General features: G+C 44.0%; 1 protein-coding gene across 5 annotated transcripts in view; it reads left to right on the forward strand.

Moving 5' to 3' along the window:
* SLC9A8 (solute carrier family 9 member A8) overlaps positions 1 to 25,707 on the forward strand; it is an 80,343-nt gene that overhangs the window by 33,698 nt on the left and 20,938 nt on the right. For all 5 annotated transcript variants that reach the window (XM_030914017.1, XM_030914019.1, XM_030914016.1 and 2 more), the window contains 5 exons: positions 3,266 to 3,367; positions 4,511 to 4,545; positions 9,222 to 9,365; positions 16,611 to 16,749; positions 18,420 to 18,525. In XM_030914017.1, coding sequence (XP_030769877.1) covers positions 3,266 to 3,367; positions 4,511 to 4,545; positions 9,222 to 9,365; positions 16,611 to 16,749; positions 18,420 to 18,525 — 526 coding nt within the window. The remainder of the gene's footprint in view (positions 1 to 3,265; positions 3,368 to 4,510; positions 4,546 to 9,221; positions 9,366 to 16,610; positions 16,750 to 18,419; positions 18,526 to 25,707) is intronic.

A 25,707-nucleotide genomic window follows, 5' to 3' on the forward strand; every position in this document is an offset into this window, starting at 1 on the left:
GAAAGTTTAAGCCAGCCCTTGGAGAGAGGAAAGCCAGAGACACAATACAGGTCTAATCATGCGCTGCCCCCTACAGGTTTCTTTTTGGTAAAGTAAGAACCAAAAACCCCAAAACCCTACCCTTCCCAGGGTGCTTTGAGATTCACACTAGATGAAAGAATGTAGGCAAAGCACCACCCACCACAATAAATGGAGTGCTGCTTCTTGTTATTAATGATAAAAATGTTATCTGTTATTAGTAACAATACCACCTCCAGTAGTAGTAATAATAATTTATTAAACTTAATAGGTCAGGCCCAGTGGCTCATGCCTGTAATCCCAGCAATTTGAGAGGCCGAGGTGGGTGGATCACTTGAGGCCAGGGATTCAAGACCAGTCTGGCCAACATGACGAAACGCCATCTCTACTAAAAATACAAAAACTAGTTGGTCGTGGTGGTGCGTGCCTGTAATCCCAGCTACTCCGGAGGCTGAAGCATGAGAATCATGAGAATCGTTTGAACTCAGGAGGTGGAGCTTCCAGTGAGCTGAGATCACGCCACTGCACTCCAGCCTGGGTGATAGAGGGAGACTTTGTCTCAAAAATAAGTAAATAAAAATAAACTTACTTTGTTGTTGACATGGTATAAAATAAATAAATAAACAATTTTTAAAAAACAGATTAGAATTGTCTAGAAATTTTTGGTAAAAACATAGAAATTAAGTCTTTAATTTTCCTGTACTGAAACAAAAATATATTAAGATGTTCAGCCCAGATTTTTTTAAAGTTATTATTTTATTGTACATCTATCCAAAGAAAAAGTGAAAAGGAAGTTTAATGTAAAAAATATTCCCAAGTTTTAGAAACTGTTACTGACATCAGATAATTTTTAACAAGGAAACATAAGTTGAAGGTCACCATATCTTTCTGTCTTTCACTTTGTAAACAAATCTTAACTGTAAGCAGATTATGAAACTATTTCAAAACGTGCTGAGGAAATTGACTTGATTTTGACTTAAAAACATGACATTTTAAGTATTAGAGAATGTAAAGTTTTTATTTTCTATTTTTTTTTTAGAGGGAAGGGAGAGAAACTTGTTCAAAATTTGAGGAAAGTAATAGTTTTTTAGAAAAATATTTTGTTGAAGATGACTTTCCAGCAGATAATGTGACAATTTATATGAAAGGGACTTATAGGATTATGAAATGCTAATTCTGAAACTTCTGTCTACTTTCTACCCTGCCCCAAAGATGACAGGAAATAAAGTTGGAATATTTTATTTTAATGTTGTGATATTTGCTAATGTAAATTTGGACTTAGAATACAGATTTCAGTAAGATTATCATCAGTTGATATACATTAGCTAGGCAGCGACTGGTTCTTTGAATTGTACATATTACACAAATCGTAGGATGTTAATTATGTCAAAGAGAAACAGTAAATTTGCTTTATCTAGCAGAGGGAAGTTCTTGTAGTGTGGTAACTTTAATTTGGGTAAATTTCAGGATCCAGATTAATATTAACCAAGTATATAAATTATATCAACATTAGAACTCCGCAAACAGGTCAAAACTGATTAATCTTTTTGTTTGTTTGTTTGTTTGTTTGTTTGAGATGGAGTTTTGCTCATTACCCAGGCTGGAGTGCAATGGTGTGATCTCGGCTCATTGCAACCTTGGCCTCCCGGGTTCAAGCGATCCTCCTGCCTCAGCCTCCCGAGTAGCTGGGATTACAGGTGCCCATCACCACACCTGCTAATTTTGTATTTTTAGTAGAAATGAGGTTTCTCCATGTTGGTCAGGTTGGTCTCGAACTCCTGACCTTAGGTGATCCACCCGCCTTGGCCCCCCAAAGTGCTGGGATTACAGGCTTGAGCCACTGAGCCCAGCCTAATATGTTTTGAAATAACAAAAGAAAACAGCGATTTGCAAAGAGAAACTCATAGATTGAAAGCCCTTTGTTTTGAAAAACCAAATCATTGTGTTTGCCTTGAGTTATTTTAAAATTCTTTGTGCAGTAAAGATTGATATGCCAAATAAAGGAATTAAATGTCAGATTATAGGCAGCCAAGTCAAAATTGCAGCTTCTAGGAGGTAGGCTTAGTGGGGTAGTCAGTGTTCAGCTGAGGACACTCCTTCATGAGTGGGCTTTAAAATAGCAGGTCCTAATGTCCCTGGTTTGGCGATTTCTGAGCTGAAAACAAGAATCTTGTTCACACCCACAATCGGGAGTGGTTAAAGCCTCTTGGTAAGTCCTAAGTGGAGTCCATAGGGTTATGATAACTAGCTTAATTTCCTTAATTTTATGGAAATTTGAAAGATGTTACCATGCTGCTTGGACTTGAATATTTTCTCTTAAATGGTGTGAAGTATAGATAGAAACATTTTATGTGTCATAGTTAATGATGATACTAATAGAGTGAAGTAAAATTGTTTAAAATACCTGGCCAGGAAAAAGGAATATCTGATAGTGTATCTTGGTATCCTAATTGTGTGGACTTTGGACGTGAAACACAGTTAATTCCGTCAGTGCCTGTCTGTTGGGCATCCTCCATCTGAGGGACATTATGTCAGGGACTGTGTTGTGCGAAAGCAGACGTGGTCATTGCCCAGAATGAGCCTGCAGCCTCATGGGAAAATCAGACATCAGTTACATAAATAAGTGCAAAATTGCAGTCTTGTCAACCGCTACAAGGTGGGGTGACTGTGCACTGAGAGCATAGACTAGGATCTGAGCTGGGAGCTGGCTGAGGGATCAGGAAGAGTTGAAATGTCCCGAGATCTTGGGATGATGAAAGCTTAACAAGCAAAGAGGGAGCACAACCCACTCGAAGCCACCAGTGGGACTGGAACCCAGAGAACAAAGGCGAGCATGGTGCCAGATGAGCCCAGAGGCCTCCCCAGGGGTGGAGTCATCCAGGCTGGGGGCTAGCTGCATTTTAAGTGGAAGTAGGGGTCCAGGTGAAGGCAGCACAATCAGATTTGTCTTTTGGGAGGATCATTCTGGAAGGACTGGAGAGTGGAGGGAAAGGGGCTCATAGGGGTTGAGGAGACTTGTGTGAAGCTCTGCAGCGTTCCAGATGAAGGATGATGTGAATGACGGGACACTGCAGTAGGTGCAGGGGTGCAGGAAGACTCCCAGGCTCCCAGCTTGCCACACAGGATGGGCAGTGGTGCCTTTCATAGAGAATCAAGTCAGCCGAGAGGGCCAGGTGTGCGGGCCATGACTTCACTGACAGGAATGGCTTTTCTAATCATTTCCCTGATTTCTGCTCTTTTCAAACAGGGTAACTTCTTTCAAAATATTGGTTCCATCACCCTGTTCGCTGTTTTTGGGACGGCAATATCTGCTTTTGTAGTAGGTGGAGGAATTTATTTTCTGGGTCAGGTAAGAAAATCATCTTTGAAACACTTTGAAAGTCTTATATTCTTAGAGCTAGTGCAGGGAGGTGGGAAGGTGAAATGGGGCCACTTCGTGGGGCCTGGGTTTCACCCTTAGGGTAAATTCCTTCTGGAAGGAAATCCTAGCTTCATATGAGGCACAGTAGAGGCATGCTAAATTGTTTCAAAGTGTCCTGCAAGACCTTTGGTATCTGGAATTGAGTAAATCTTTTCCATAATCCCCCTCCAAAGTATTTGATTTTATTTGCAAACCAATACTGTCTTAAATTAGAAAGTCTAAAAATAAAGCCAAATATATGCCATCAAGAACTTCAAACAGTTGTGTTGTCAGGTAGACTGAATTGGGGTTAAATGCTGTTTTTTGATAAAAATTTGCATTTAAAAAATCAAAGATGTGCTTTTCTGCTGGCATTGGAGAAATAATAAAATCAAAGGTGATTCTGAATCTGTTCACTCAATTCTAAGCTGTCTACCTATAGAATTATATACCCTGGATTTTCCACAATTGCTAAACCACTTCCCAGTGACATCAGTTGGATGGTCTCTACTTTAGACTTCAAATTAATTCAAACTAATTTAGACCAAACATCCCTAGGAAGGTAGTATCTGTAGTTTTGTACTATGCATGTCCATGCATGTCACATTCTTTTCCTTTATTGTCAGTTGCAGAAAGTTTGCCTGTCCCAGTTCTGAAAATTAAGTTGAGGGTCAGGTGTCTGGGTGACAGGCAGATTTCTTTAACACATGTCAGCTGCTTTCTCTAGATAGCCAAAGCCCATTCCATCGAATTTTCACCTGTATTGCAGCTTTGATGGCACCAGAGTAAATCTGTCTGTCATGCAGCTTTCTTCATTGCTCAGTTTCTAGTATTAAATAAGAATAAACTTAAGGAAACTACAGTTAATTGGGCTTGAAGAATGTAGCATTCTTTTCCATACTTTCATTGCATGCTGATGGAATGCATGTTTCAACTAAAGCTTAGGAGCCTTCTTTATTTTTCAAGTGGTGTGGGAACTGAAGATTAATGTCCTTATTAGTTTTAACAAAGCACTAATGGACATTTAAATCTTCTTGGCTGTTCTCCAGGGTTTTTTTTTGTGTCTGTGTGTTTGTGTGTTTTATTTTACAGGCTGATGTAATCTCTAAACTCAACATGACAGACAGGTAAATCCTTCATACTGTAACACCCATGCGACTGCTTTTCAGACAGGGGAAATTTTTCTCCACATTGCTTCCTGGGTGTGGTACTGTTCGATTCTCTCTCTGTATATTTATTTTTGGTAAGGATTTCTGCCATAGAATCTTACTCTGAGTTAATTTGTATCTCTGAAATGAATCAAAACTATACTAAAGACTTTTGAAGATCCCTAGTCGGGCATTGCTGATTGGAATGATATAGTTTAAGCTTGGGAGGGAGTAACTCTGCTCAGCTAACTGCCCTGCCCATGTGCACACATACACTGTACCATTGTCGTCTTCTTATTTCCAAGACTTTTCAGTCGCCATAACAAAAAGTTGTCTTCTTGATAGTTTAGAGATAGAGCGGGGAGTGACGGAGAAACTTTCCTCTGGGATTCCCACCAAACCTGCGGTGGGGGAAGCAGGGCCAAGACCTCTGTTGTGGTTATTGTGGAAAGCCCCTCTATCTGAAGCCACTCCCGTGAGCACGTCCCATGAGCCCTGTCCAAGAATTCCCAGAATTGCATCGTGAGAAGCAACCTCACTAGGTTGAGGCAGTTGTCTCTCAGAAGGTACCAGATCTAGTGCTGGAAAAGCACCCATGCAGAGCATCGTCTGGCTTCCCCCTTCTGAGAGTAGACAGCCTTGCTCAGTGTGTCTGCGTTTGGTCTTGCGGCATGGCTGAGGAGCTGGGCAGCAGGGCCACATGTTCGTCCCCAGATCCTTGTCATCTGGCCAGTCAGAGCTTTCAGGATTTAGCAGCAGTTTAGCAACTTGGGACTAGAATCTGGGAACCCTTTTCATGGAAACTGTGTCTCTGATAACAAGTCCAATCCTATTTCCACCTCCACTCACCACCCACCCCAGCCCAGGACAACAGTTTTGGAGCTTTTGTTGTAAGACAGTTTTGATACATACACAAGTAGTCCTATTCCATGGGAGCTGGAAATAAAGCAGAACTGATGTCCTGTGTTTGGTAGGTGTTTTGCAAATAAAAAGAAATGCCCAGTAAAGGAAGGTATCACGGTATTCAAATCTTCCACTTGTTTTGGGGACAGCTGGTTAGAGATACAGACAATGCTGGATAACTTCCTGTGAAGTTGAATTGAATCAGTGGTTGGGATGTTCAGCTGAAGGACAGGAAAATAATTGCCCTATAGACACACTGACTTAGAACCAGGTAGTGTTTTCCTCTCCATGTGCAGAAGCTTCCTTTGCTGTTAGAAAGTGACAGTCCCACGGATGGGGACTGCTCTGGGGTCGCAAACCCACACAGCTGCAGGGCCTGGCAGAGCACTTAAGAGAGGGAAGCTGGCCAGCTGTGAGTCTAGCGGTGGGGCAGCAGCCAGTGGGAGAACACACCCTGTATGAAGGAACAGCCACTTCTCAGTGCCAACTCATGATTACCATGTGGAAATCTGGGCCCAGAATTGGTGGCTATTTTAAATAATTTTTCTTTCAAAAAGAGGCTAGGTTTCTAGATTTTTATAGGGAATTTTCCAGTTTTCAAATGTTGACAACTTGCTCAATTTTTCACAAACACCATGCAGACCAAACATGAGAGCCACAGACTATCTTTTGCAACCTCTGCACTGTAGAAAACATAAAAGTAACTTTGTTGCACATGTTTTGTTTTGTTCTGGTGATATCTTGCTGGAGAGAGATTTCACTCTCAGAGATCCTGAATTATTTCTCTGCCTTAGTCCATTTCTTTTTCATTTTGTTGATGTTGCTATCTTTTGGGGTTATGGAATAAAGAAAGTACATTTTTAAGTTGAACTTCTGGCATTTAAAAGGCAAGGTCCTAAAGAAGTGAAGTGGAACAGCTGACAGCCACGTGAAATGACCCTCTTTCCATACAGACCTCTCAGTGATTCAACAGTTTGTATTTCAGACTTTTCATCTTCACTGTCAGAAATACTCTGCCTCAATTTAGATTCCCAAGCAAACTAAATGTGTAACATGATTTATACAAAGCATTTCCCCCAACCTTTTGTTTGTTTTGTTTTTTCAGTTAATTTAGAAAGTTTATTTTGCCAAGGTTGAGGACACGCACCCGTGACACAGCCTCAGGAGGTTCTGACGACATGTACCCAAGATGGTCAGAGCAGTTTGGTTTTATACATTTTAGGGACACATGAGACATCATTAGACTTATGTAAGATGAATGTTGCCCCAACCTTTCACTATGAAACATTTTAAACATAAAGAAAAGTTGAAGCATTGTGCAATGAATACCCATAAACAAATTTAAAAAAAATGAAATAAAAAGCATATCCTGCAGGGGTAGGAGAGTCACAGGACAGGGAACCTGGGAGCCTGGGCTGGGCCTGCACGTCACTGAGGCTGGAGTATAGTGGCATGATCACAGCTCGCTATAGTCTCAAACTCCTGAGCTCAAGCTATTCTGCTGCCTCCGCCTCCCAAGTAGCTTGGACTACAGGTGTGTGGCACCACTTCCAGCTAATCTATGTGTGTGGAGGTGGGGTTCTCTCTATATTGCCCAGGCTGGTCCTGAACTCCTGAGCTCAAGCCATCCTCCCACCTCAGCCTCCCAAAGTGTTGGGATTACAGAGTGCCCGGCCCAGGATACACTTTTTAGGCATTGTCCTCCTTCCTTCACGGCCTCTGGTGATGTGGCTGTGGTTGATGAGAGTGGGAATAAAAGAGCAACCAGAAGGTCTGTCTGGGTTGTGGTGCACGGGCCTGGGGACCAGCTACCAACAAAATAGGATCTCCCAGATGGGCAGTTGTTTAGTGGAGTTACCTTCCCTTTCCTGCTTCCCTTCCTTCTTCCCGCCTGCCTGCCTGCTTGCCTTCTGCAAGTGTCTCTGGGCCATGCCCAGTACAGACCCTGGGAATTCACCCATGATGAAAACCCAGCGTCCACTTCCTTGGAGCTCACAGGCCTGTGATGACCTCTGTGAAGATAGGCAAAGTCTCGGAACTGAATCCTCAGCTTGGGATCCGGAGGCACTCTGGTTTAATGCACATGAATCACATTCACAGGCAGCTACCATGGAAACCAGAGGCCAAATGATTGACTTCTGAAGAGACCTGTACCTGGCAAGGCAGCCAGGCATTTCCTCAGTCAGCTCTCCTCTCCCTGACCCTGCAGCCAAAAGTTCACCCACTGAAGGCTGCTCAGGCCGAGCATCTTCTTCCCCCTAGACCCAGGCTTGGTGAGGGTGGGTCATCTCTGGCTAATGACTGACACAGGCTGGGAACCTGGGAGCCTGGGCTGGGCCTGCACTTCACTGAGGCTGGAGTATAGTGCCCAGGCAGTCGTCTCTGGCTAATGACTGACACAGACTGGCCATTGGGGCTCCATGTTTTGGCTGGTGTTGTGGAAGGGGGCAGACCCACCATTCTGCTGCCCTGGAAAGAAAGTTGCACCAGGCATGGCACAGAGGCTTGTGGGAAAATCACCAAAGGGCAGGGAGAGTGAATTGTCCAGGCTCATGTGGCCCACGAAGCCCCTTGAGGGAGCTGGTCCTGCCTCCCTTGCTAGCTTCCTATGGCTCCTGCCACTCGCCCCACCCCCGCCACCACACGCACCTTCCTTCTGTTCTTCAGGCAGCAGGCTTTCTCTCACCTCAGGAGTCGCTTGCTGTCACTTCTGCCTGCAGCTCTTGGCCTGGCCAACTGCTGCTTAACATGTAGGTTCTTGCTTACATGTGTCATCCTTTCAGAGAGGCCTCTCCAGAACCCCCCATCTAAGTGGCTCCCACACCCACACCCCACCTTCTCACGTCACCTCAATTGATTTCCCGGGTCACACTTGCTGTTGTCTGAATTTGTCTTCATCTCTGGGTATTGCTGTATCTACTACTGGGGGGAGGAGTACCAACTCTGGGCAGATAGCCTGGCTCTGCCCCTTGTTAGCTGAATGACCTTGAACAAGTTACTTCATCATCCCGTTGTCCCTCAGTTTTCTCCTCTGTCATCGGGGCAGTAGTAGCAGTCTCTCATACAGTCACTGACTGGATTGTTGAGTCACCGTATGTGACGTGCTTAGGACAGTGCCAGCCGTGGTAGCCTCTATGCCTGAAACATGTTAAGACAATCAGCACATATCTGCTGGGGGTGATAAGCTCTTCACGGGGACCGTCAGTGAGGTCACTGGCCCAGTTAGGAAATGGCCTCAGTGTTTCTATCGGCTGTCCCCGCCACTCACCCCCAAAGCACACTGGGGTTGCTGCTGGTTTTTGACACTTTCTTAGATGTTGCAAATCTGAGTGCAGGCTGGGGTTGGTCACAGACAGCACTCCAAGGGGCTGGTGGCAAGGGGCAGAGCAGAGGTCAGATGCAGGAGTTCATGGGTCATTTGACTCCAGCTGCTCTGACCTGTGGAACTGGGCAGTATATAATAAATATATCTAAGCAAAAGTCTCTCTTCCGTCATTGGTCAAAGTCAAGTCTCTGTGTTGACAGTAGAAAACCAGGCCATTCCTAACAACTCAATTTAGAGTGGGCCTTTCACACTCCACCCACAATGTCAACAGCAGATAAGTGGGAAAAAATATGCTACCTTCTATAGTTACTTCAGCTCTAGTGTGTAGTTTTGCTTTCTGTTAAATATGGCCTTTGACTTTAATGCTTTAATATGTGGACCGGGTGACACACATTACAGAATCTCCCCTTCCCTCTATCTCTTACAGTTTTGCGTTTGGCTCCCTAATATCTGCTGTTGATCCAGTGGCCACTATTGCTATTTTCAATGCACTTCATGTGGACCCCGTGCTCAACATGCTGGTCTTTGGAGAAAGTATTCTCAACGATGCAGTCTCCATTGTTCTGACCAAGTAAGTATGGGGCAGAGAATAGACTTTGTTCATGTGACAGAACTAAAGATCCTTGTAATGAAGGGGCAGATATTTCCACGCAGCGTGTGTACAGTTGCTTGTCCTCTTGGTGATCAGTTCACCCACTGTCTTTCTCCATCCTTCTGTCCTGATAAGCCTTGATGTGCTAATATGGTCAGGTTCCAGGGGTGGTTTAAAAAGCAGAGTCCCCCCTTTTTTTTGAGACAAGGTCTCACTCTGTCACCCAAGCTGAGTGCAGTGGCTCCATCACAGCTCACCGCAGCCTGAACCTCCTGGGTTCAAGTGATCCTCCCACCTCAGCCTCCCGAGTAGCTGGGACTTAACAGGCACCTGCCACCATGCCCAGCTAATTTTTAAAGAAGTTTTTGTAGAGACAAGGTTTCACCATGTTGCCCAGGCTGGTCTTGAACCCCTGGGCTCAAGCAATTTGCCCACCTCAGCCTCCCAAGGTGCTGGGATTACAGGTGAACCATTGCTCCTGGCTGTGCCCACCTTTTTTGACCTACCTTTTAGTAGCAGTTTCTGAGCCCAGCTTCTCAGCATCCCTGAGGGTGCTTATTAAGTGTGACATTCCTCGGCCCCACCCTCAGAGCCTTCTGATTCATTTGGTCTGGGGTGAGTCCCAAGACCATGGGTTTTTAATAATAAGTTCCCCAGATATGATGAAGTGGCCTGTTGAGGGGTCAATGTTCAGGCAACATCATTGGAGACAAAAGCAGTAGACAGAGGCTCCACTAGCTGTTGCATGTCACCTTCCTTTTCACAGCTTTAAAATAAAGTAGGAATGCTGATAGGTGCCCTCCTGCCTTAAGATGCTATTGTGTAAACGCTACTTTGGAAACTGCAGTTTGTTTTCAAATATTTGTTGATATTACTGCCGTAATTGATGGGATCTGAGAAGTTAACGATGAATAATAAAATGTCAAGAAGTCACTGGGGGCCAGGCGCAGTGGCTCAGTCCTGTAATCCCAGCACTTTGGAAGGCCGAGGCGGGTGGATCCTCTGAGGTCAGGAGTTCAAGACCAGCCTGGCCAACATGGTGAAACCCTGTTTCTACTAAAAATACAAAAATTAGCTGGGCGTGGTGGCGGGTGCCTGTAATCCCAGCTACTCCAGAGGCTGAAGCAGGAGAATCACTTGAAACTGGGAGGCGGAGGTTGCAGTGAGCTGAGATCACACCACTGGATTCCAGCCCGGCGACAGAGCCAGACTCCGTCTCAAAAGAAAAAAAAAGAAAAAAAATTTTAGCTGGGTGTCATATCACATGCCTGAGCTATGATGGAGCCATTGTAGTCCAACCTGGGCGACAGAGCGAGACCCTGTCTCAAAAACAAAACAAAACAAAATCATTGGGAAAAGGAAATGCATTTAAGGTAATCTCAAATATATTTTTCTGATGCAGGGATATTTCCTTGAACTCTGCATTTTATGGTGGTTGTTAACATGCAGGCAAGAAACCCAAATAATTTTGCCAAAACACAGAGAAGGCACAGACAAAGCAGTTGAAGGAAGCCAGGCATGATGGCTCATGCCTGTAATTCCAGCTACTCCGAAGGCTGAGGTTAGAGGATCATTTGAACCCAGATGTTTGAGCTCAGTCTGGACAACATAGCAAGACCCCGTTCTCCCACCTCCCTGCAAAAAACTCCAAAGCAAGTGGAGAAAAGAGCCCTGGATAGTGTATCAAAAATGAGCTAAGAGAACATTAGAGGCCAGTCTGTGTTCTGTTAGATAATAGAATTTCCATTTAGCTGAATACTGATTTACTGCCTTTGCTAAAGCATAACCTCTCTGTGTAGTTGGCATTTTCTTAAAAGTTTTTTTATAGACTATATTCAGAATTTTTATGTTGGAATAAAATGCCTCAGCCTAGGACTAAAATTGAGGACTGAATAGTTAAATAAGATATTACAGGGCTGGGCACAGTGGCTCACGCCTGTAATCCCATCACTTTGGGAGGCTGAGGCAGATAGATCACTTGAGGCCAAGAGTTCAAGACGGGCCTGGCCAACATGGTGAAACCCCATATCTACTAAAAATACAAAAATTAGCCAGGCGTGGTGCTGCACGCCTGTAATCCCAGCTACTCGAGAGGCTGAGGCAGGAGAATCACTTGAACCTGGGAGGCAGAGGTTGAAGTGAGCCAAACTCACGCCACTGCACTCCAGCCTGGGCGTCAGAGTGAGACTCTGTGTCAAAAAAACAAAAAAGATACTACGAGAACATCATCCAGCATCAGGTAATGTGACATCCTTTCCTTTTCTTTCCCTGCCCAAGTTACTGTTTTCACCATGTTTGCTCAGTTTTTGCCCTGTTTTTGTCCTTCCTTTGCAGGAGGAGCTTACCAAATACTGCCTGATGGCAAGAGGTGCTCAACAGGCCTTAAAAAAAAAACAAACTTAGAAGTATTTTTGTTATTCTAAACATAGTACATATATTCTTATAAAATTTAGGAAATACACAAGCAAAAAAGGAAGAAATATCACACACATTGCTACTACCTAGAGATATAGTTAACAATTTGGTGTAAATATATATACATTTTATTTAAATAGGCTTATACTCCAAATATTGTATTCTATTTTCCATTGAACACAGTTGATAAAACAGTCTTCTGGAACATCATTTTACTGGTTACGGAGTATTCCTTTTTCTGGGTTTACTGTGATCTACTCAACCAATTTCCTACTATTGGCTTTTTCATGTTTCTCTTGGCAGAAATTTCTATAGCTTTATTAGGATATTATCAAACAGCATGCTGCAAGACCTTTAAAAAATCCGATGGCAATATTTTTTCTTATTTAAGATCTACTCTGAAAGCTGCTTAGTGTTCTGGTTTTTACTTTTATCTCGTATCCTGGCTACACATATTGAACATTTGTGACAAGGAATTTTGTCCAACTTGGAGGTGACATCATGAGTTATTTTTATGCATTGGGAGCTAAACTCAATTGCTTTGTCTCTGATTTTTTTAAAGAAAAATAATTTTTCAGAGGTAGGATCTTTTCTGAGCATTTCCAGTTCTGTTATAAAAGCCAAAGATTAGGAGACTTTTTCTATTTAAGATGGGAAATGATGGAAATGGGAATTGTCGGTAGCCACAGGTTCTTCCTGGAAAAGTGCTTTGGAAACCCAAGATTGGTCTGGGCACAGTGGCTTATGCCTGTAATCCCAGCACTTTGGAAGGCCAAGGCCTGTGGATCACCTGAGGTCAGGAGTTTGAGACCAGCCTGGCCAACATGGTGAAACCCTGTCTCTACTAATAATACAAAAATTAGCCGGGCATGGTGGTGGGTCCCTGTAATCTCATCTACTTGGGAGACTGAGGCAGGAGAATCTCTTGAACCTGGGAGGTGGAGGTTGCAGTGAGCCGAGATCGCACCGCTGCACTCCAGCCAGAGTAACAGAGTGAGACTCCGTCTCAAAAAAAAAAAAAAGAATCCCAAGATCGCCTATGATAACAGTTCCCACGGTTGAATCTGTGGAGCATGCATGTATAGTTTCCAGCCTCCTCCTCCACCAGCAGCACTGCCACTGCTGAGACCCAAGCTGACTCGAGAATCAGCCTCATGAACTCCCCAGCCACGGCTGGTCATCTGCCATCAGCATTTGGTGAGGGACCTTTATGTGCCAGACACTGCTGAGGGTCAGGTGGATTTGATGAACTCAGTCCATGATGGGCAAAAGATGCCCATAGAGAAGTGAACATGGTGCCTTAAGCCAGAGGGGCTCAATGACCAGACCATTAAGGATATGAGGAAGGCTTCTCAGAAGGAATGTCTTGTGAGCCAGACCTGGGAGGCTCATTTTCAGACAGAAGAGAGAGAAAAGGGGCATGTCAGACTTCCCTCGCCCTTTTTTTTTTTTTTTTTAGTTCAAAAGAAAAATATGCTCCTGGGAGCTGTTGTCACTTTTCCTTGGTTATCAGCTAGAATCACATCTGGTTTTGAAGAGGTATACTTTATAAACGATCATCTCCAAAGTGAGCTGACACATTATGAATGAATTACCCCCTTTTTAATGTTGTTACCTTCATGAGTGCCGGAAAGCAAATGTCTTCTGTTTCTTCAGTAACTTGAATTCATTTTCAACTTTGATTCATTGCTATGATAGTGTGTTCTTAAAGTCACTGCTATAGAGGAAACCTTTTGTTTTCTCCAGCTACAGTTTAAGCTCATGAAATGGACCCTGAAGCAATATTCCCTTTTATTCTTTAAGGTGTGAGAAACATGACCTTAAGAAACAAAACATAGAAAATTACTAGGCCAGAAAGAGTCCAAATTCTTCTTTCATTACCTGGAGTTCCGAAACCATTGCCCCAGTCCTGGATCTGCTGTTAACCCTTTGTGTGACCTTACCCGGTGACTCACTCTCTTTGGGCCTCAGGCTACTCTGTATAAAAAGAAAGCAGTAAAACCAGCCTGGGTGCCTGCCATGGTAGAGACGTGGGCTGAGGCTGGGCACTGTATGTGTGTGGCCTGCAGATCCATTTTTGGGAACTGCGGGTGATCATGGCCTTCAAAAGCACTTTTCCAGTATGAGCCCTTGTTGGCTGCCACATTCCTCAAGGTGGGATGTTAACCTGTGATCTGCTAGAAAGAAGGCGGTTTGGGGAGATTGTGTGTTCAGATGAGTCTGCAAAGCTTTCACATGAAGAAAGTTAGATTTCTTTTCTGCAAGACGTCTCAGACCTTAATTATGTTATTTTGTGCTGTAAATTTCTTCGAATGGCTTTCTGAGGTTATTTGACCAAGCTACCTTTTCATCTTACTCTGCTTTAAAATGATACCAATCCTGGGGCCTGGCACGATGGCTCACATCTGTAATCCCAGCATTTTGAGAGGCCAAGGCAGGCGGGTCACTTGAGATTAGGAGCTCCACACTAGCCTGGCCAATATGGTGAAACCCCATCTCTACTAAAAATACAAAAAAAAAAAAAAAATAGTTGGCCATGGTGGTGCGCATCTGTAATCCCAGCTACTTGGGAGGCTGATGCAGGAGAATCGCTTGAACCCTGGAGGCAGAGGCTGCAGTGAGCTGAGATCGCACCACTGCACTCCAGCCTGAGCAACAGAGCGAGACTCCATCTCAATAATAATAATAATAATAATAATAAAACGATACCAATTCATGACATGGTGATTGATGAAGCTGAATATTACTGTTGAGGATTCTTTGTTTCATTTACTGAGTCAATAAAAAGGTATTGACTGTCTTTTGTGTGAGAGGCTCTGCTTTAAGTCCCGGACATAAGGCAGCAAACAAGATGGGCACAGGCTTCATCCTCATGGAATGAGGCACTACAGTTTCCCATGCTGTGAAGCAGAAGTCAGGCACCATGACAACATTTACATGGGCAGGCCTGCGTGAAGGGATCAGGGCAGGTGTCCCTGAGGGAGTGGCATTGATCCTGGGTTCTGAGGGATGAATAGGGAGTTAGCTGGGGCAGGGAAAGGTGAATGGTGACCACCTGGGAGGTGCTAGTGACAGTGTGGCCCAGATGTTTAGATTTGGGGAGGAGGTGGTAAGGTCAGAGAGGTATGGCAGGTGGGAGCCAGGTCAAACTAAGACTGGGCTTCCTGGTGACGTCAGGAAAGTCTGAGGCAAGTAAATTGCTTGAGCCCAGGAGTTCAAGACCAGCCTGGGCAACATGGTGAAATCCCATCTTTACAGAAAATACAAAAACTAGCTGTGTGTGATGATGTGTACATGTGGTCTCAGCTACTCTGGAGCTGAGGTGGGAGGATCACTTGAGCTTGGGAAGCAGAGGATGCAGTGAGCTGAGATCACGCCACTGCACTTTGCCTAGGTGACAGAGTGAGACCCCGTCTCAAAAACAAAAAGAGGGGGATCATTTAGGCCACTGAGTGGAGAACGGGGTTGGTCTGTAGGAAGACAAGGATGTTGAGAGAGAGATCAGTGAGACTTATCCCTGGGAGTAAAGAAAAGGGGATGGATTTGAGAGACAGGAGGAGGATATTTAATGAGAATAACTCCATGTTAATGGTGTAATGGTTTTACCTTTGAGAACAAAACCAACAATTAAATTTAATAACATCCGACATTTTACTTTGTTCTGTTACAGTAAAAGGGAAGTTCTTTGATTTCTTCCTCCTTAATGTCTCCTAAATCTTCCCTCTCAGCCTGAAACCTCGGACATTTTTTCTTTGGGTAGCTCCATTCTAATCTGACTTCTTGCCGTCGCCTCACTTTCAGGTTTTATCGCAAGATTTCTGTCCTGAAATCCTTCCCATTGACTTCCCAGGCTTTCAAGATGAAATACCAGTGCCTTTCCCAGGCTGTTCCCTGTTCCCCTGCCACTACTGTCACCTTGCCTCCTGCCACTGTCCCACCCCCGCCACCGCTGCCCCACCGCTCCCCCTGCCATGTTTTAGCTGCATTAATCTCGGTACTTGAAAGTTCCTACAATGGGCTGCATATGCATGGACTCCCTTCCTTTGCAGTTGCTGTTCCCTCACTGGGTGGCTTCCCCCATTTTTTCACCTGGGCAAGTCGTTTTTATCCCAAATCTAAACCCACCCCTCCCCCCGCCTTTTTTATTGTTTATTTTTTTGAGACAGAGTCTTGCTCTGTTGCCCAGGCTAGAGTGTAGTGGTGCAGTCTTGGCTCACTGCAACCTCTGCCTCCTGGGTTCAAGCAATTCTCCTGCCTCAGTCTCCTGAGTAGCTGGGATTACAGGCGTGTGCCACCACACCCGGATAATTTTTGTGTTTTTAGCAGAGATAGGGTTTCACCATGTTGGCCAGGCTGGTCCGAACTCCTGCCCTCAAGTGATCTGCTCACCTCGGCCTCCCAAAGTGCTGGGATTACAGGTGTGAGCCACCACGCCCGGCATCACCCCACATTTTCTCAAGCACCTTCCTTGAGCCCAGCGAGTCTGAGTGAGTTACCCACCCATCCTGTGTTTCTACAGCCCTCTACCCTTCCTGCAGATTGTCTTTAGTGTTCATCTTGTTTTCTCCCTCGTTAGCCTGAAGGAAGGAGCTCCTTAAGGGCAGCAACTTTGCTCTCATCTCTGAACCCCAGAAAGTAACAGTACCTGGGACAAAGTAGGTGAACAATAAACGTTTGGCTGACTGAATGAATGATGGTATGAATGAATGAATGAATGAGGGAATCAGCAAGAAATAAGTTTTAAGTTAATTTCTAAGACCTTTGTGTATATAACATTTTAACTTCTTTCTGTTTTCTTTCATTTCCTAGCACAGCTGAAGGTTTAACAAGAAAAAATATGTCAGATGTCAGTGGGTGGCAAACATTTTTACAAGCCCTTGACTACTTCCTCAAAATGTTCTTTGGCTCTGCAGCGCTCGGCACTCTCACTGGCTTAATTTCTGCATTAATATCCTTTTAATGTGATGAGCATACAGGGTTGAGATTATTCCTGATGGCTTCTGTCTCTAGCCAGTTTGTCCTGTTTTTTAAGGGGGCCAATTTTAGATGAAGGTTTTGCTTAAAGGAGGATTTTTTGCTTAGTTTTTGTTTGAGAAACACTCTAACTCAAGGATTTTTTAATTTAACATGTGAAATTTAGAATGTCACTTTTCAAAGTTTAAAAAACATGTACACTGTTGGATATCAGATATGATTTGGGGGACCTCTCAGTTCCCAGAGTATGATAACCACACTCAGATGATTTTCATTTTCTGCCATCTTACTTTTCACATTTGGAAAATTAGAAATTAATTTTCTTTGAAAATGTCAAATAGACCAGGTGCAGTGGCTCACACCTGTAATCCCAGCACTTTGAGAGGCTAAGGCTGGAGAATTGCTTTCGCCCAGGAGTTCAAGACCAGCCTGAGCAATGGAATATAGTGAGACTTCATCTCTAAAAAATACATAAATAAAAATAAAATGGTAAATAGAGAAAATTTTTATCCCACTGAAAGTGTTTATCCAGAAGGATTGAAAAAGGGGCTTTCAAAATGTGTTCCACTGAGTTATTTGCACTGATTTTGTTATTTCACAACCAATAAGCTTTTCTAGCTGGAGATGGAAAGAGTCTTGTTAAGGCCAATGACACCTTTATTGCTGTAGAAATTTCATTATGTTTAAAATAGTAACAGGCAGTAGACCACTTTGGCGCGCGCCTAAGCCTATGTCTCAGGGAGATGGCCACCTGGCCCGCCTCCAGGAGCAGTTTGTTTCACAGATGGCCAGAAGAGACTCTTTTACCTGGTTAGAAGCATATTTTTCTGCCATCCTGTTGAATTTTCCCATCAACTCCTTTGTCCAGAAGTCTAAAGGCTCTATTGAGTTGGCTGACAGCTTCTCATATTGTACCAATAAACAGAATGGAAAAGAAAATTTTTTCCAGTTCAGTATTTTCCTCTATATCTTTTTCTTAAAAAAAAAAAAAAAAGTATCTATCAAAATGAAGTGGAGCAAATGGGTACTGTGAGCTCCAGTACAGGCATTGAGAATGATATTTCAATATATAGAAGGCTCTCTCCTTTCACAGGGGCATGAGTTTGGAAATCTCCAGGAATAGGAAAGACTGCTTCAACAGGGCCTGGAACCCCAGTTGGAACAGCAATTCACACTAGTTGTCTTTGACTCAAAACTGATGGGGAAAGCAAGATGGGTAGCATTAGTGATCTCATCTGATGTTGTTGGAGGAGTAGGGGTGATATGGCCCTGGGAGGAACCTGGCAGAGTGAACTAACCTTGGTTTGTCTGCAGCCCCAGCTTCGTGCCATGGCCCAGCACACCCCCAGCCCTCTAAGTCAGCGTTTTTAAATGAGTTGACTTAGGTTGATTTTCATCTTCCACCACCATTTATCTCCAGAATTTACATTTCTTAGTGTTTTGTCAGATTCACTTTCTTATAGCAACAGTCTCCCTACAAAGGAAAAAAATCCATAATGACAAATTTTCATTTGTAACCTTGGGACGTTCCAAAATCTTCTGTACCTATTTACTTCATATATTTGGAAAGCAGCAGTTTTGTGACTTCTCCACATCTCCCATCAACTCTCCCTCGATTCTCCTTCCTTGACAGTTGTCATTTACGTGCTGAAGCATATTGACTTGAGGAAAACACCTTCCTTGGAGTTTGGTATGATGATCATTTTTGCTTATCTGCCTTATGGGCTTGCAGAAGGAATCTCACTCTCAGGTAAGTGACGGAGAGCCTGAAAGTGCTGTGGTGATGGCATTTTGTCCTGCCTGATGAAAGAGGCTTTGTCAGTTGGGTCACCTTTGGTCACAAGAGACAGTCACAACTCAGAAGAGCTTAAGTAATAAAGGGAATCTATTGGCTCCCTAGAAACACATCTGGATTTAGGTCTGCCTGGATCCAGTAGCTCAAACAGTCACATTGGTGTCACGGTCTCATTTTCTCTTAACCTGCCTTCTGTTATTTAGCCCGTCAGTCCTATGAGAGGAGGGTAGCCTGTGGGAGGGAGGTACTGTGAAGGTCCCTATTTTACTGAGGAGAAAACTTGAGGTTGAGTGAGATTAAGTAAATTACTCAAGGTCACAGCTGGGATTGGTGGAACAACGATTCAGACTAGTTGTCTTTGAGTCAAGAACCAATGCTTAGAACCCTCCTCTAATACAACTCCCTCCAAAACAGATCATCATGAAACCATGTACTTAGTGCTACTTAGAGGGACAAGCAAAGTGTGGTGGTGACGTAATGTTGGGCGTTTTTGGACACACTTTACCAGTATTCAGTTTTTTTATGCTGCTACCACCCATGTGGCGTAGGTACTAAGGTTGTCATTAGCCCAAAGCTGCACTGCACAGGCAGTGGTGGTAGTGAGATTGACAGCGGAGGCCCAGAGCCTTTTCCCTGCACCCCATTGGAGGAGGGCACACAGCTCCCAGCAGCAGGGACAACTCTGGTGTGGCCCTAGAAGATGATACTCACCAGCTGGAGGAGGGGTGGCCACTTACAGAGTGATGATCTTGGTAATGGTCACCTGGTAGTCAGTCAGCAGCACCTGTTGGCAAGGCTTGGCTTAGTTGGACTTTCTGCCTACAAGTGGCAGTCAAGTTTGTGTCCCCAGTTTGTTATATTGTAAGGGTGTTGACCTGAAAATGGAACATGACTCACTCCTGTTCCTGTGTGAGGGGGCAGCCAGGTGGGAAGGACTCTGCCCCAGAAGTCTGATCCCATCCTTTGAGTGAAGGCCCTTCAGAGGCCTTGTTCTGGAAATGAGGCACTATTGCAGGAATGTTTTGATCTGTGCCACAGGATGGCAGAGATTTTCTTTTTTATTAACTTTATTGAGGTATAATTTACACACACTACATGGACCCTTTCTAAGTATATAGTTCCATGAATTTTGGCAAATGTGGACAGTCATAACTACCCCTACAGTCAAGGTGTGGCATATTCTTATTCCCAACGTGGCTCCCCTGTGCCCTTCTGCAGTCAGTCCACCTGCCTGTCCTGAGCCCTGGCACCCACTGATCTGCACTGTCATTGTAGTTTTGCCTTTCCCCGAATGTCATTTAAATGAAATCATGGGGTATATAGTCTTTTGTGTCTCCTCTCTTTCAGTTGTCATGTTTTTGAGAGACATCCATGTTTTTGCATGTGGCAGTAGTTTATCGTTCTTATTTCACCACAGTTTATTTGTCTGTTCACCATTTGAAGGACATTTGGGGTTTTCCAGATGTGGGCTAAGAACAGTTTGCGTGTGTTTTCATTTTTCTTGGGTAAATACCTAGGATTAAGGCTGCTAGGTCATATGGTAAGCACATTTTTACTTTTTTAGAAACTGCCCAGTGTTTTTCGAAGTGACTGTATCATTTTACATTCCCATTAGAATGTATGAGAGAGTGCCAGTTGCTTCATATTGCCACCACACTTATTTTAATTTCAAAAAGTTTAGCTGTCCTGATAGCTGTGTAGCCTTTATATGTGCCTTGGTGTGGTTCTTTTTATATTCACCTTTGGTTCATTGAGCTTCTTGGGTTTATAGTTTATATGAGTTTATAGCTTTCATCAAATTTGGTAAGCTTTTGCCTATTCTTTATAAATATTTTTTTGTTCCTCCTTCCTCTTCCCCTTGAGACTTCAATTTACTCATTATGAGAGGTAGCGTGCTATTGGCCCACAATATGCTTTGCCTTTTTTTTTTCTGTCTTTTTTTCCCTATGTGCTTTATTTTGGTTATTTCCTGTTGCCGTGTCTTCAAAGTCACTGATCTTTTCTTCTGCCATGTGCAATCGCCTACTAATCCTACCCAGTGTATTTCTCATTTACATATTCTATAATTCATCTACCGAAGATCCCTTTGGGTTATTTTCATTTCTTGCATTTCTCTCTTCATATTCATGTTTTCTTCTCTGTTCTGGAGCATATGAAACGTTTCTAATTGCTGTTTTAACGTCCTTGTTTGCTGATTGCATCGTCTCTGTCAACTCTGGGTCTGTTTTGTTGATTTTTCTCGTGCGTACAGGTCACATCTTCTTGCTCTTTGCTTGCTAGTAAGCTTTGATTGCGTGTCAGTCATTGTGAACTTTACATTGTTGAGTACAAGATTTTATTGCATTCCTTTATGGAGTTCTGGACTTTTTAAAATATATATATATATTTTGTTTTTTGTGTGTTATTTCTGGACTTTTCTTCTGGCATGTATCTAAATCTCTTGGCATCAGTTTAATCCTTTTTGAGGCTTACATTTAAACTTTGTTAGGACTGGTGCACAGTAGCAGAGCCCTAACCAAGGTGTCTCAGGTATTGTGAGCTCACTCCACTCTGGCTGGCGGGAATACAAATCCCAGCCCCATGTCAGCTTCTGGAATTGTTCAGTCTACTTCTTTTTAATGGTTCTTTCCCCAGCCTCTTGTTTCATCCCACATATATACTGATCAGTATCAGTCGAAGACTCAAGGGGACTTTACAGTAGATGTCCAAGAGCTCTCTTTCTGTGCAGCTTCCCCAGCTCAACAGGACAGCCCTCTAAAGCCCCAGCCTCAGACCGTCAGCTCAGCAGGGGGCCTGGGGAAAGAGTGGCCACCTTGTTTGTTTCCCTTCTGGCAGGAATCACAGTCCTACCCTATCTTTTGTCCCATGTCAGAAAATAGTTTTGTTTCATATCTTGTATCCGGTTTTGTAGTTATGTAGAGCAGGACAGTGTTCTGTGTAGCAGTAATTTCTTCAGACACAAAGCAGAAGTCCCAGTGGTCTTTAGTGACTCAGTTGACAGAATTTTTCTACCCAGTCGCTATCTGGAGTCGCACATCGGTGCTGCGTGAGCAGCACAAGGAGGAAGCAGAGTGGACTCGCCATTTTCAGGGTTTTGTTTTTCATCGCAAACCAGTTCACCAGGGTAATGCCATCCTGGTGTCTGCCATGAGGTTCCCTTTCTTTACTGAATGTTGGCACTTACAAAAACGTTACCTGTGAGTCATTCGGCTCTCGCCTAGCTATTTTTACATCTATTTTTCTAAATTGTTCCTCTACCCCCTTGAGATGATCACTGAGTACCTGTTGGCAAAGATGTGTTTCATGCATCTGTTTGGAATCTGTGATTAAAATAAGGGAATGTTTTTCTTACCTTCTTTTCAGAGTGGCAGTGTTTCCTGTTGAGAGGGGTTTCATTTCCTTAGGGACCTTGCTCCACACACAGCAGTGCCAGCCAGGAACACCAGATCTGCCTCTGGGTGAGGGAACCTTCCCTGTCTGTGCTTTGCCTTTTGGGTATTTGTCCCACAGGGTTTTCAGAGAGGGGCAGGATGGTCCTGTGTGGTGTGTGCATACTCTGCACTGCACTGTGAAAGCACAGATGGAAAGGGTGGTGTTTCTGCTGTCTTCATCTTCCTTTGTGTGCTCCCCTTTTCCTGACTGTCACAAAGGACTGATCTCAAGTGGTTCCCAAGACTGTGGAGCAGGACATTCTCTTCCCAGGAAGTGGGAATTATTTATATAAATCCACATGTAGGGAACACAGTTGTTAAGAACTGGAGCTGGATAACAGACAGACTTGGATTTGAATCCCAGCTCCACCTCTCATTGGCTGTGTAACCTCAGATTACAGACTTAACCACCCCATGCTCTACTTCCTCATCATAAAATAGACAAGTAAAAGGACCAGCCTGACTGCCTTTGCTGAGGACTGAAGGGAGCAATGCAAGTGAGAGTCCTGATGGGGCATCATCTGTGCCACTACTGGGGTGGCTAGAAGTCCTGGTTTGCCCTCTGTCTCAACATGATGAATTAATAATATCCCCTTTTATTCTAAAAAATTCCTGGTATCCACAGCAAATCAAATAGTCTCCCTAACGATTACTCAGCAAACGTTAGCTATTCTCAGAATATTCATTCTAATTGTATCCATGTTAACTATTTTTGTTGTTCAGTCAAGCCAGTGTTGAGGGCCACTTTGGCCTCTGACACTAAAGATTCAAAGATGAGTAGACCCTACTTAGGCAGAGCGGTTAGTAAACACTGGGGTTGGAGGGGATGGGACAGAGTGACATTGTCAGGGTGAGTCACAGAGGAGGGGACTTAGGGCTTGAAGGATGAGTTTGCAAGATTAATTATGACATAACTCTTTCTTTCTTTCTTTCTGTTTTTGAGATGGAGTTTTGCTCTGTAGCCCAGGCTGGAGTACAGTGGCGCCATCTTGGCTCGCTGCAACCTCTGCCTCCTAGGTTCAAGCAGCTCTCTGCCTCAGCATCCCAAGTAGCTGGGATTACAGGCGCCCACCACCACGCCTGGCTAATTTTTTTTAAATTTTTTTAGTAGAGATGGGGTTTCACCATTTTGGCCAGGCTGATCTTGAAATCTTGACCTCGTGATCCACCCCCCTCGGCCTCCCAAAGTGCTGGGATTACAGGCATGAGCCACCACGTCCAGCCGACATAACACTTTAAAATGTTGGCATGGGCCAGGCGCGGTGGCTCACACCTATAATCTCAGTACTTCGGGAGACCAAGGCAGGCGGATCACATGGTCAAGAGATCGAGATCATCCTGGCTAACATGGTGAAACCCGGTCTCTACTAAAAATACAAAAATTAACTGGGCATGGTGGCACATGCTGGTAGTCCCAGCTACTTGGGAGGCTGATGCAGGAGAATCGCTTGAACCTGGGAAACGGAGGTTGCAGTGAGCCGAGATCCCGCCACTGTACTCCAGCCTGGGTGACATTGTACTCCATCTCAAAAAAAAAGATACTGGCATGAAGTTAGCCAAAGATAGAATGTATGGTGCAGTGCTCTTATGCACAGATATCTAAGGAATTCCACTGCAGCCCTGCTTGGGAGAGAAAAATTGGAAGGAACTATATGTTCATCAGTAATGGAAAAGATCAAATTCCAGTCCATGTGCAGTATGGAATCCTGTGCAGCCTCTTAAAAAATGAACTTGACCTGTCTGTACTGCCATGGGAAGAATTTGACATATTGTTAAATTCTTTAAGTTGAAAAATCAATCTCTCACCCATTCAAGAAATATTTATTAAATGTCCACCCTATGCTGAGAACTATCCTTGCTGTTGGGGCTACATTTATAAACAACTCAAGATCAGTTTCCTTTTCCTGCAGAAGAAAGCCAGAATTTAAGCAAACCCATATGACAATTCCAGGTGGCAAGAAATTACAAGAAGAGAAATTAAAGACAGAGAGTGTCATGCGGTAGAGAATGGATTGGGAGCTCAGGCAATCAGGGAGGTCTCTCCTGGAGGTGGCACTGGAGCTCAGACCTGTGTGATGAGAGGAACCAGCCCAGGGACGCTCTAGGGAAGGAGGGTTTTGGCAGCAGAAACTGCAGGAGCCACGGGTCTAAAGATAGATGTGCGGGAGTGTGGCATGCTCCAGGAAGAGAAGGAAGACCAGTGTGGCCAGGACACTGCCTCACAGGTTCTGTAGGTCTGAAAAGGAGCTGGAGTTCTAGTATACGCACCAAGACAAGAGAGTTAGAAGCCCTTGAAAAGAAATCGCTCTGCTGGTATAGGCACTATATATGTGATAGGATCCTGTTTATTACTTTATTTTTATTTTATTTTAATGTTATTTTTTGAGACAAGATCATGCTCTGTTGCCCAGGCTGGAGTGCAGTGGCGCAATCATGGCTCACTGCAGCCTTGACCTCCCCAGGTTTAGGTGATCCTTCCACCTCAGCCTCCTGAGTAGATGGGGCTATAGGCACGTGCCACCACACCCGACTAGTTTTGTAATTTTTGTAGAGACAGAGCCTCACTCTGTTGCTCAGGCTGGTCTCAAAGTCCTGGGCTCAAGCAATCCACCCACCTTGGCCTCCCAAAGTCCTGGGATTACAAGTATGAGTCACTGTGCCCAGCCTATTACTTTAAAGATAAACTTTATAATCACATGGTAAAAGAACTGGCAGTCTGCATGTTGAAGTGTTAATAGTAGTTAAGAGTAGTTACCTCTGAGCGGGCAGTGTGAATAGAGATTCTCTTTTACTCTATACCTCAGTGAGTCTGAATGTTTTATGGCAAAATATGTTTATTATTGAGTAATTAACATAGCGTACTCATTATGGTTTCACTCAGCCCTCAAGAAGTATGTCATATTTTACACACAGTAAGGCACAGTACAGTGGAAATTGTACCATGATACCTTTTCACTGCCTTTTGGACTTGAATCCCATACTGTCTTCCTTTATTACATCTGAAACAGTGGATGTAACCATAAACAGAAGTGGATTTCCTCTCTCCCTTTCTTCTTTTCTGCCATTCTTCCTTCAGGAAGGCTGAATGCTTGTGCTGCATTATCTGCTTGCTTAAATGATTTTGCCTTCTTAAAGGAGATTCTTCCATAAGTGTATTTTTAAAAATACCATGCCTTTTACCTCACTTAAAAAAGTTAGCCTGGTTTGCACCAACCCCCCTTTTGTGTTTCTATAGTCTGCTCCAGTGGCTGCAGACGAGGGTGGTGTGGGTGGTGGAGAGTCCCCTTAGCTTCTGGAGGGCATATGAAGCAGATACTTGAGCCATCCCTCTGGCTTTTGTGCCTGCTGCTGACCCTCTTTCCTTTCACCTAGAACTCAAGGTGCCCTGACCCCATGCTAGCCCAGGGTAAAGCCCTCTGGGATTGTCCAGATGGCCCCGTGCCAACAGTGGGTCAAGTGCATAGGTGGCAGCTGTAGTCCAGACTCAGCCCCCAGACAGGGCTTACTTATCCATATAGAAAAATCCAAAATGTTTGAATTTGGTGACGTCCTTAAAGATGGAGATTTCCTGTAGGGAAAAACAGAAGGAAGACTGGTCCATGTTAGATCCTCAATCCCACAGGGCTACCGTCGGTCTTTGTAACCAGGCTGAGCCAAGACTGTGCCTGTAATCCCAGCTACTTGGGAGGTTGAGACAGGAGAATTG

Source organism: Rhinopithecus roxellana, chromosome 13 (genome assembly GCF_007565055.1).
Source record: "Rhinopithecus roxellana isolate Shanxi Qingling chromosome 13, ASM756505v1, whole genome shotgun sequence".
Lineage (NCBI taxonomy): Eukaryota > Metazoa > Chordata > Mammalia > Primates > Cercopithecidae > Rhinopithecus > Rhinopithecus roxellana.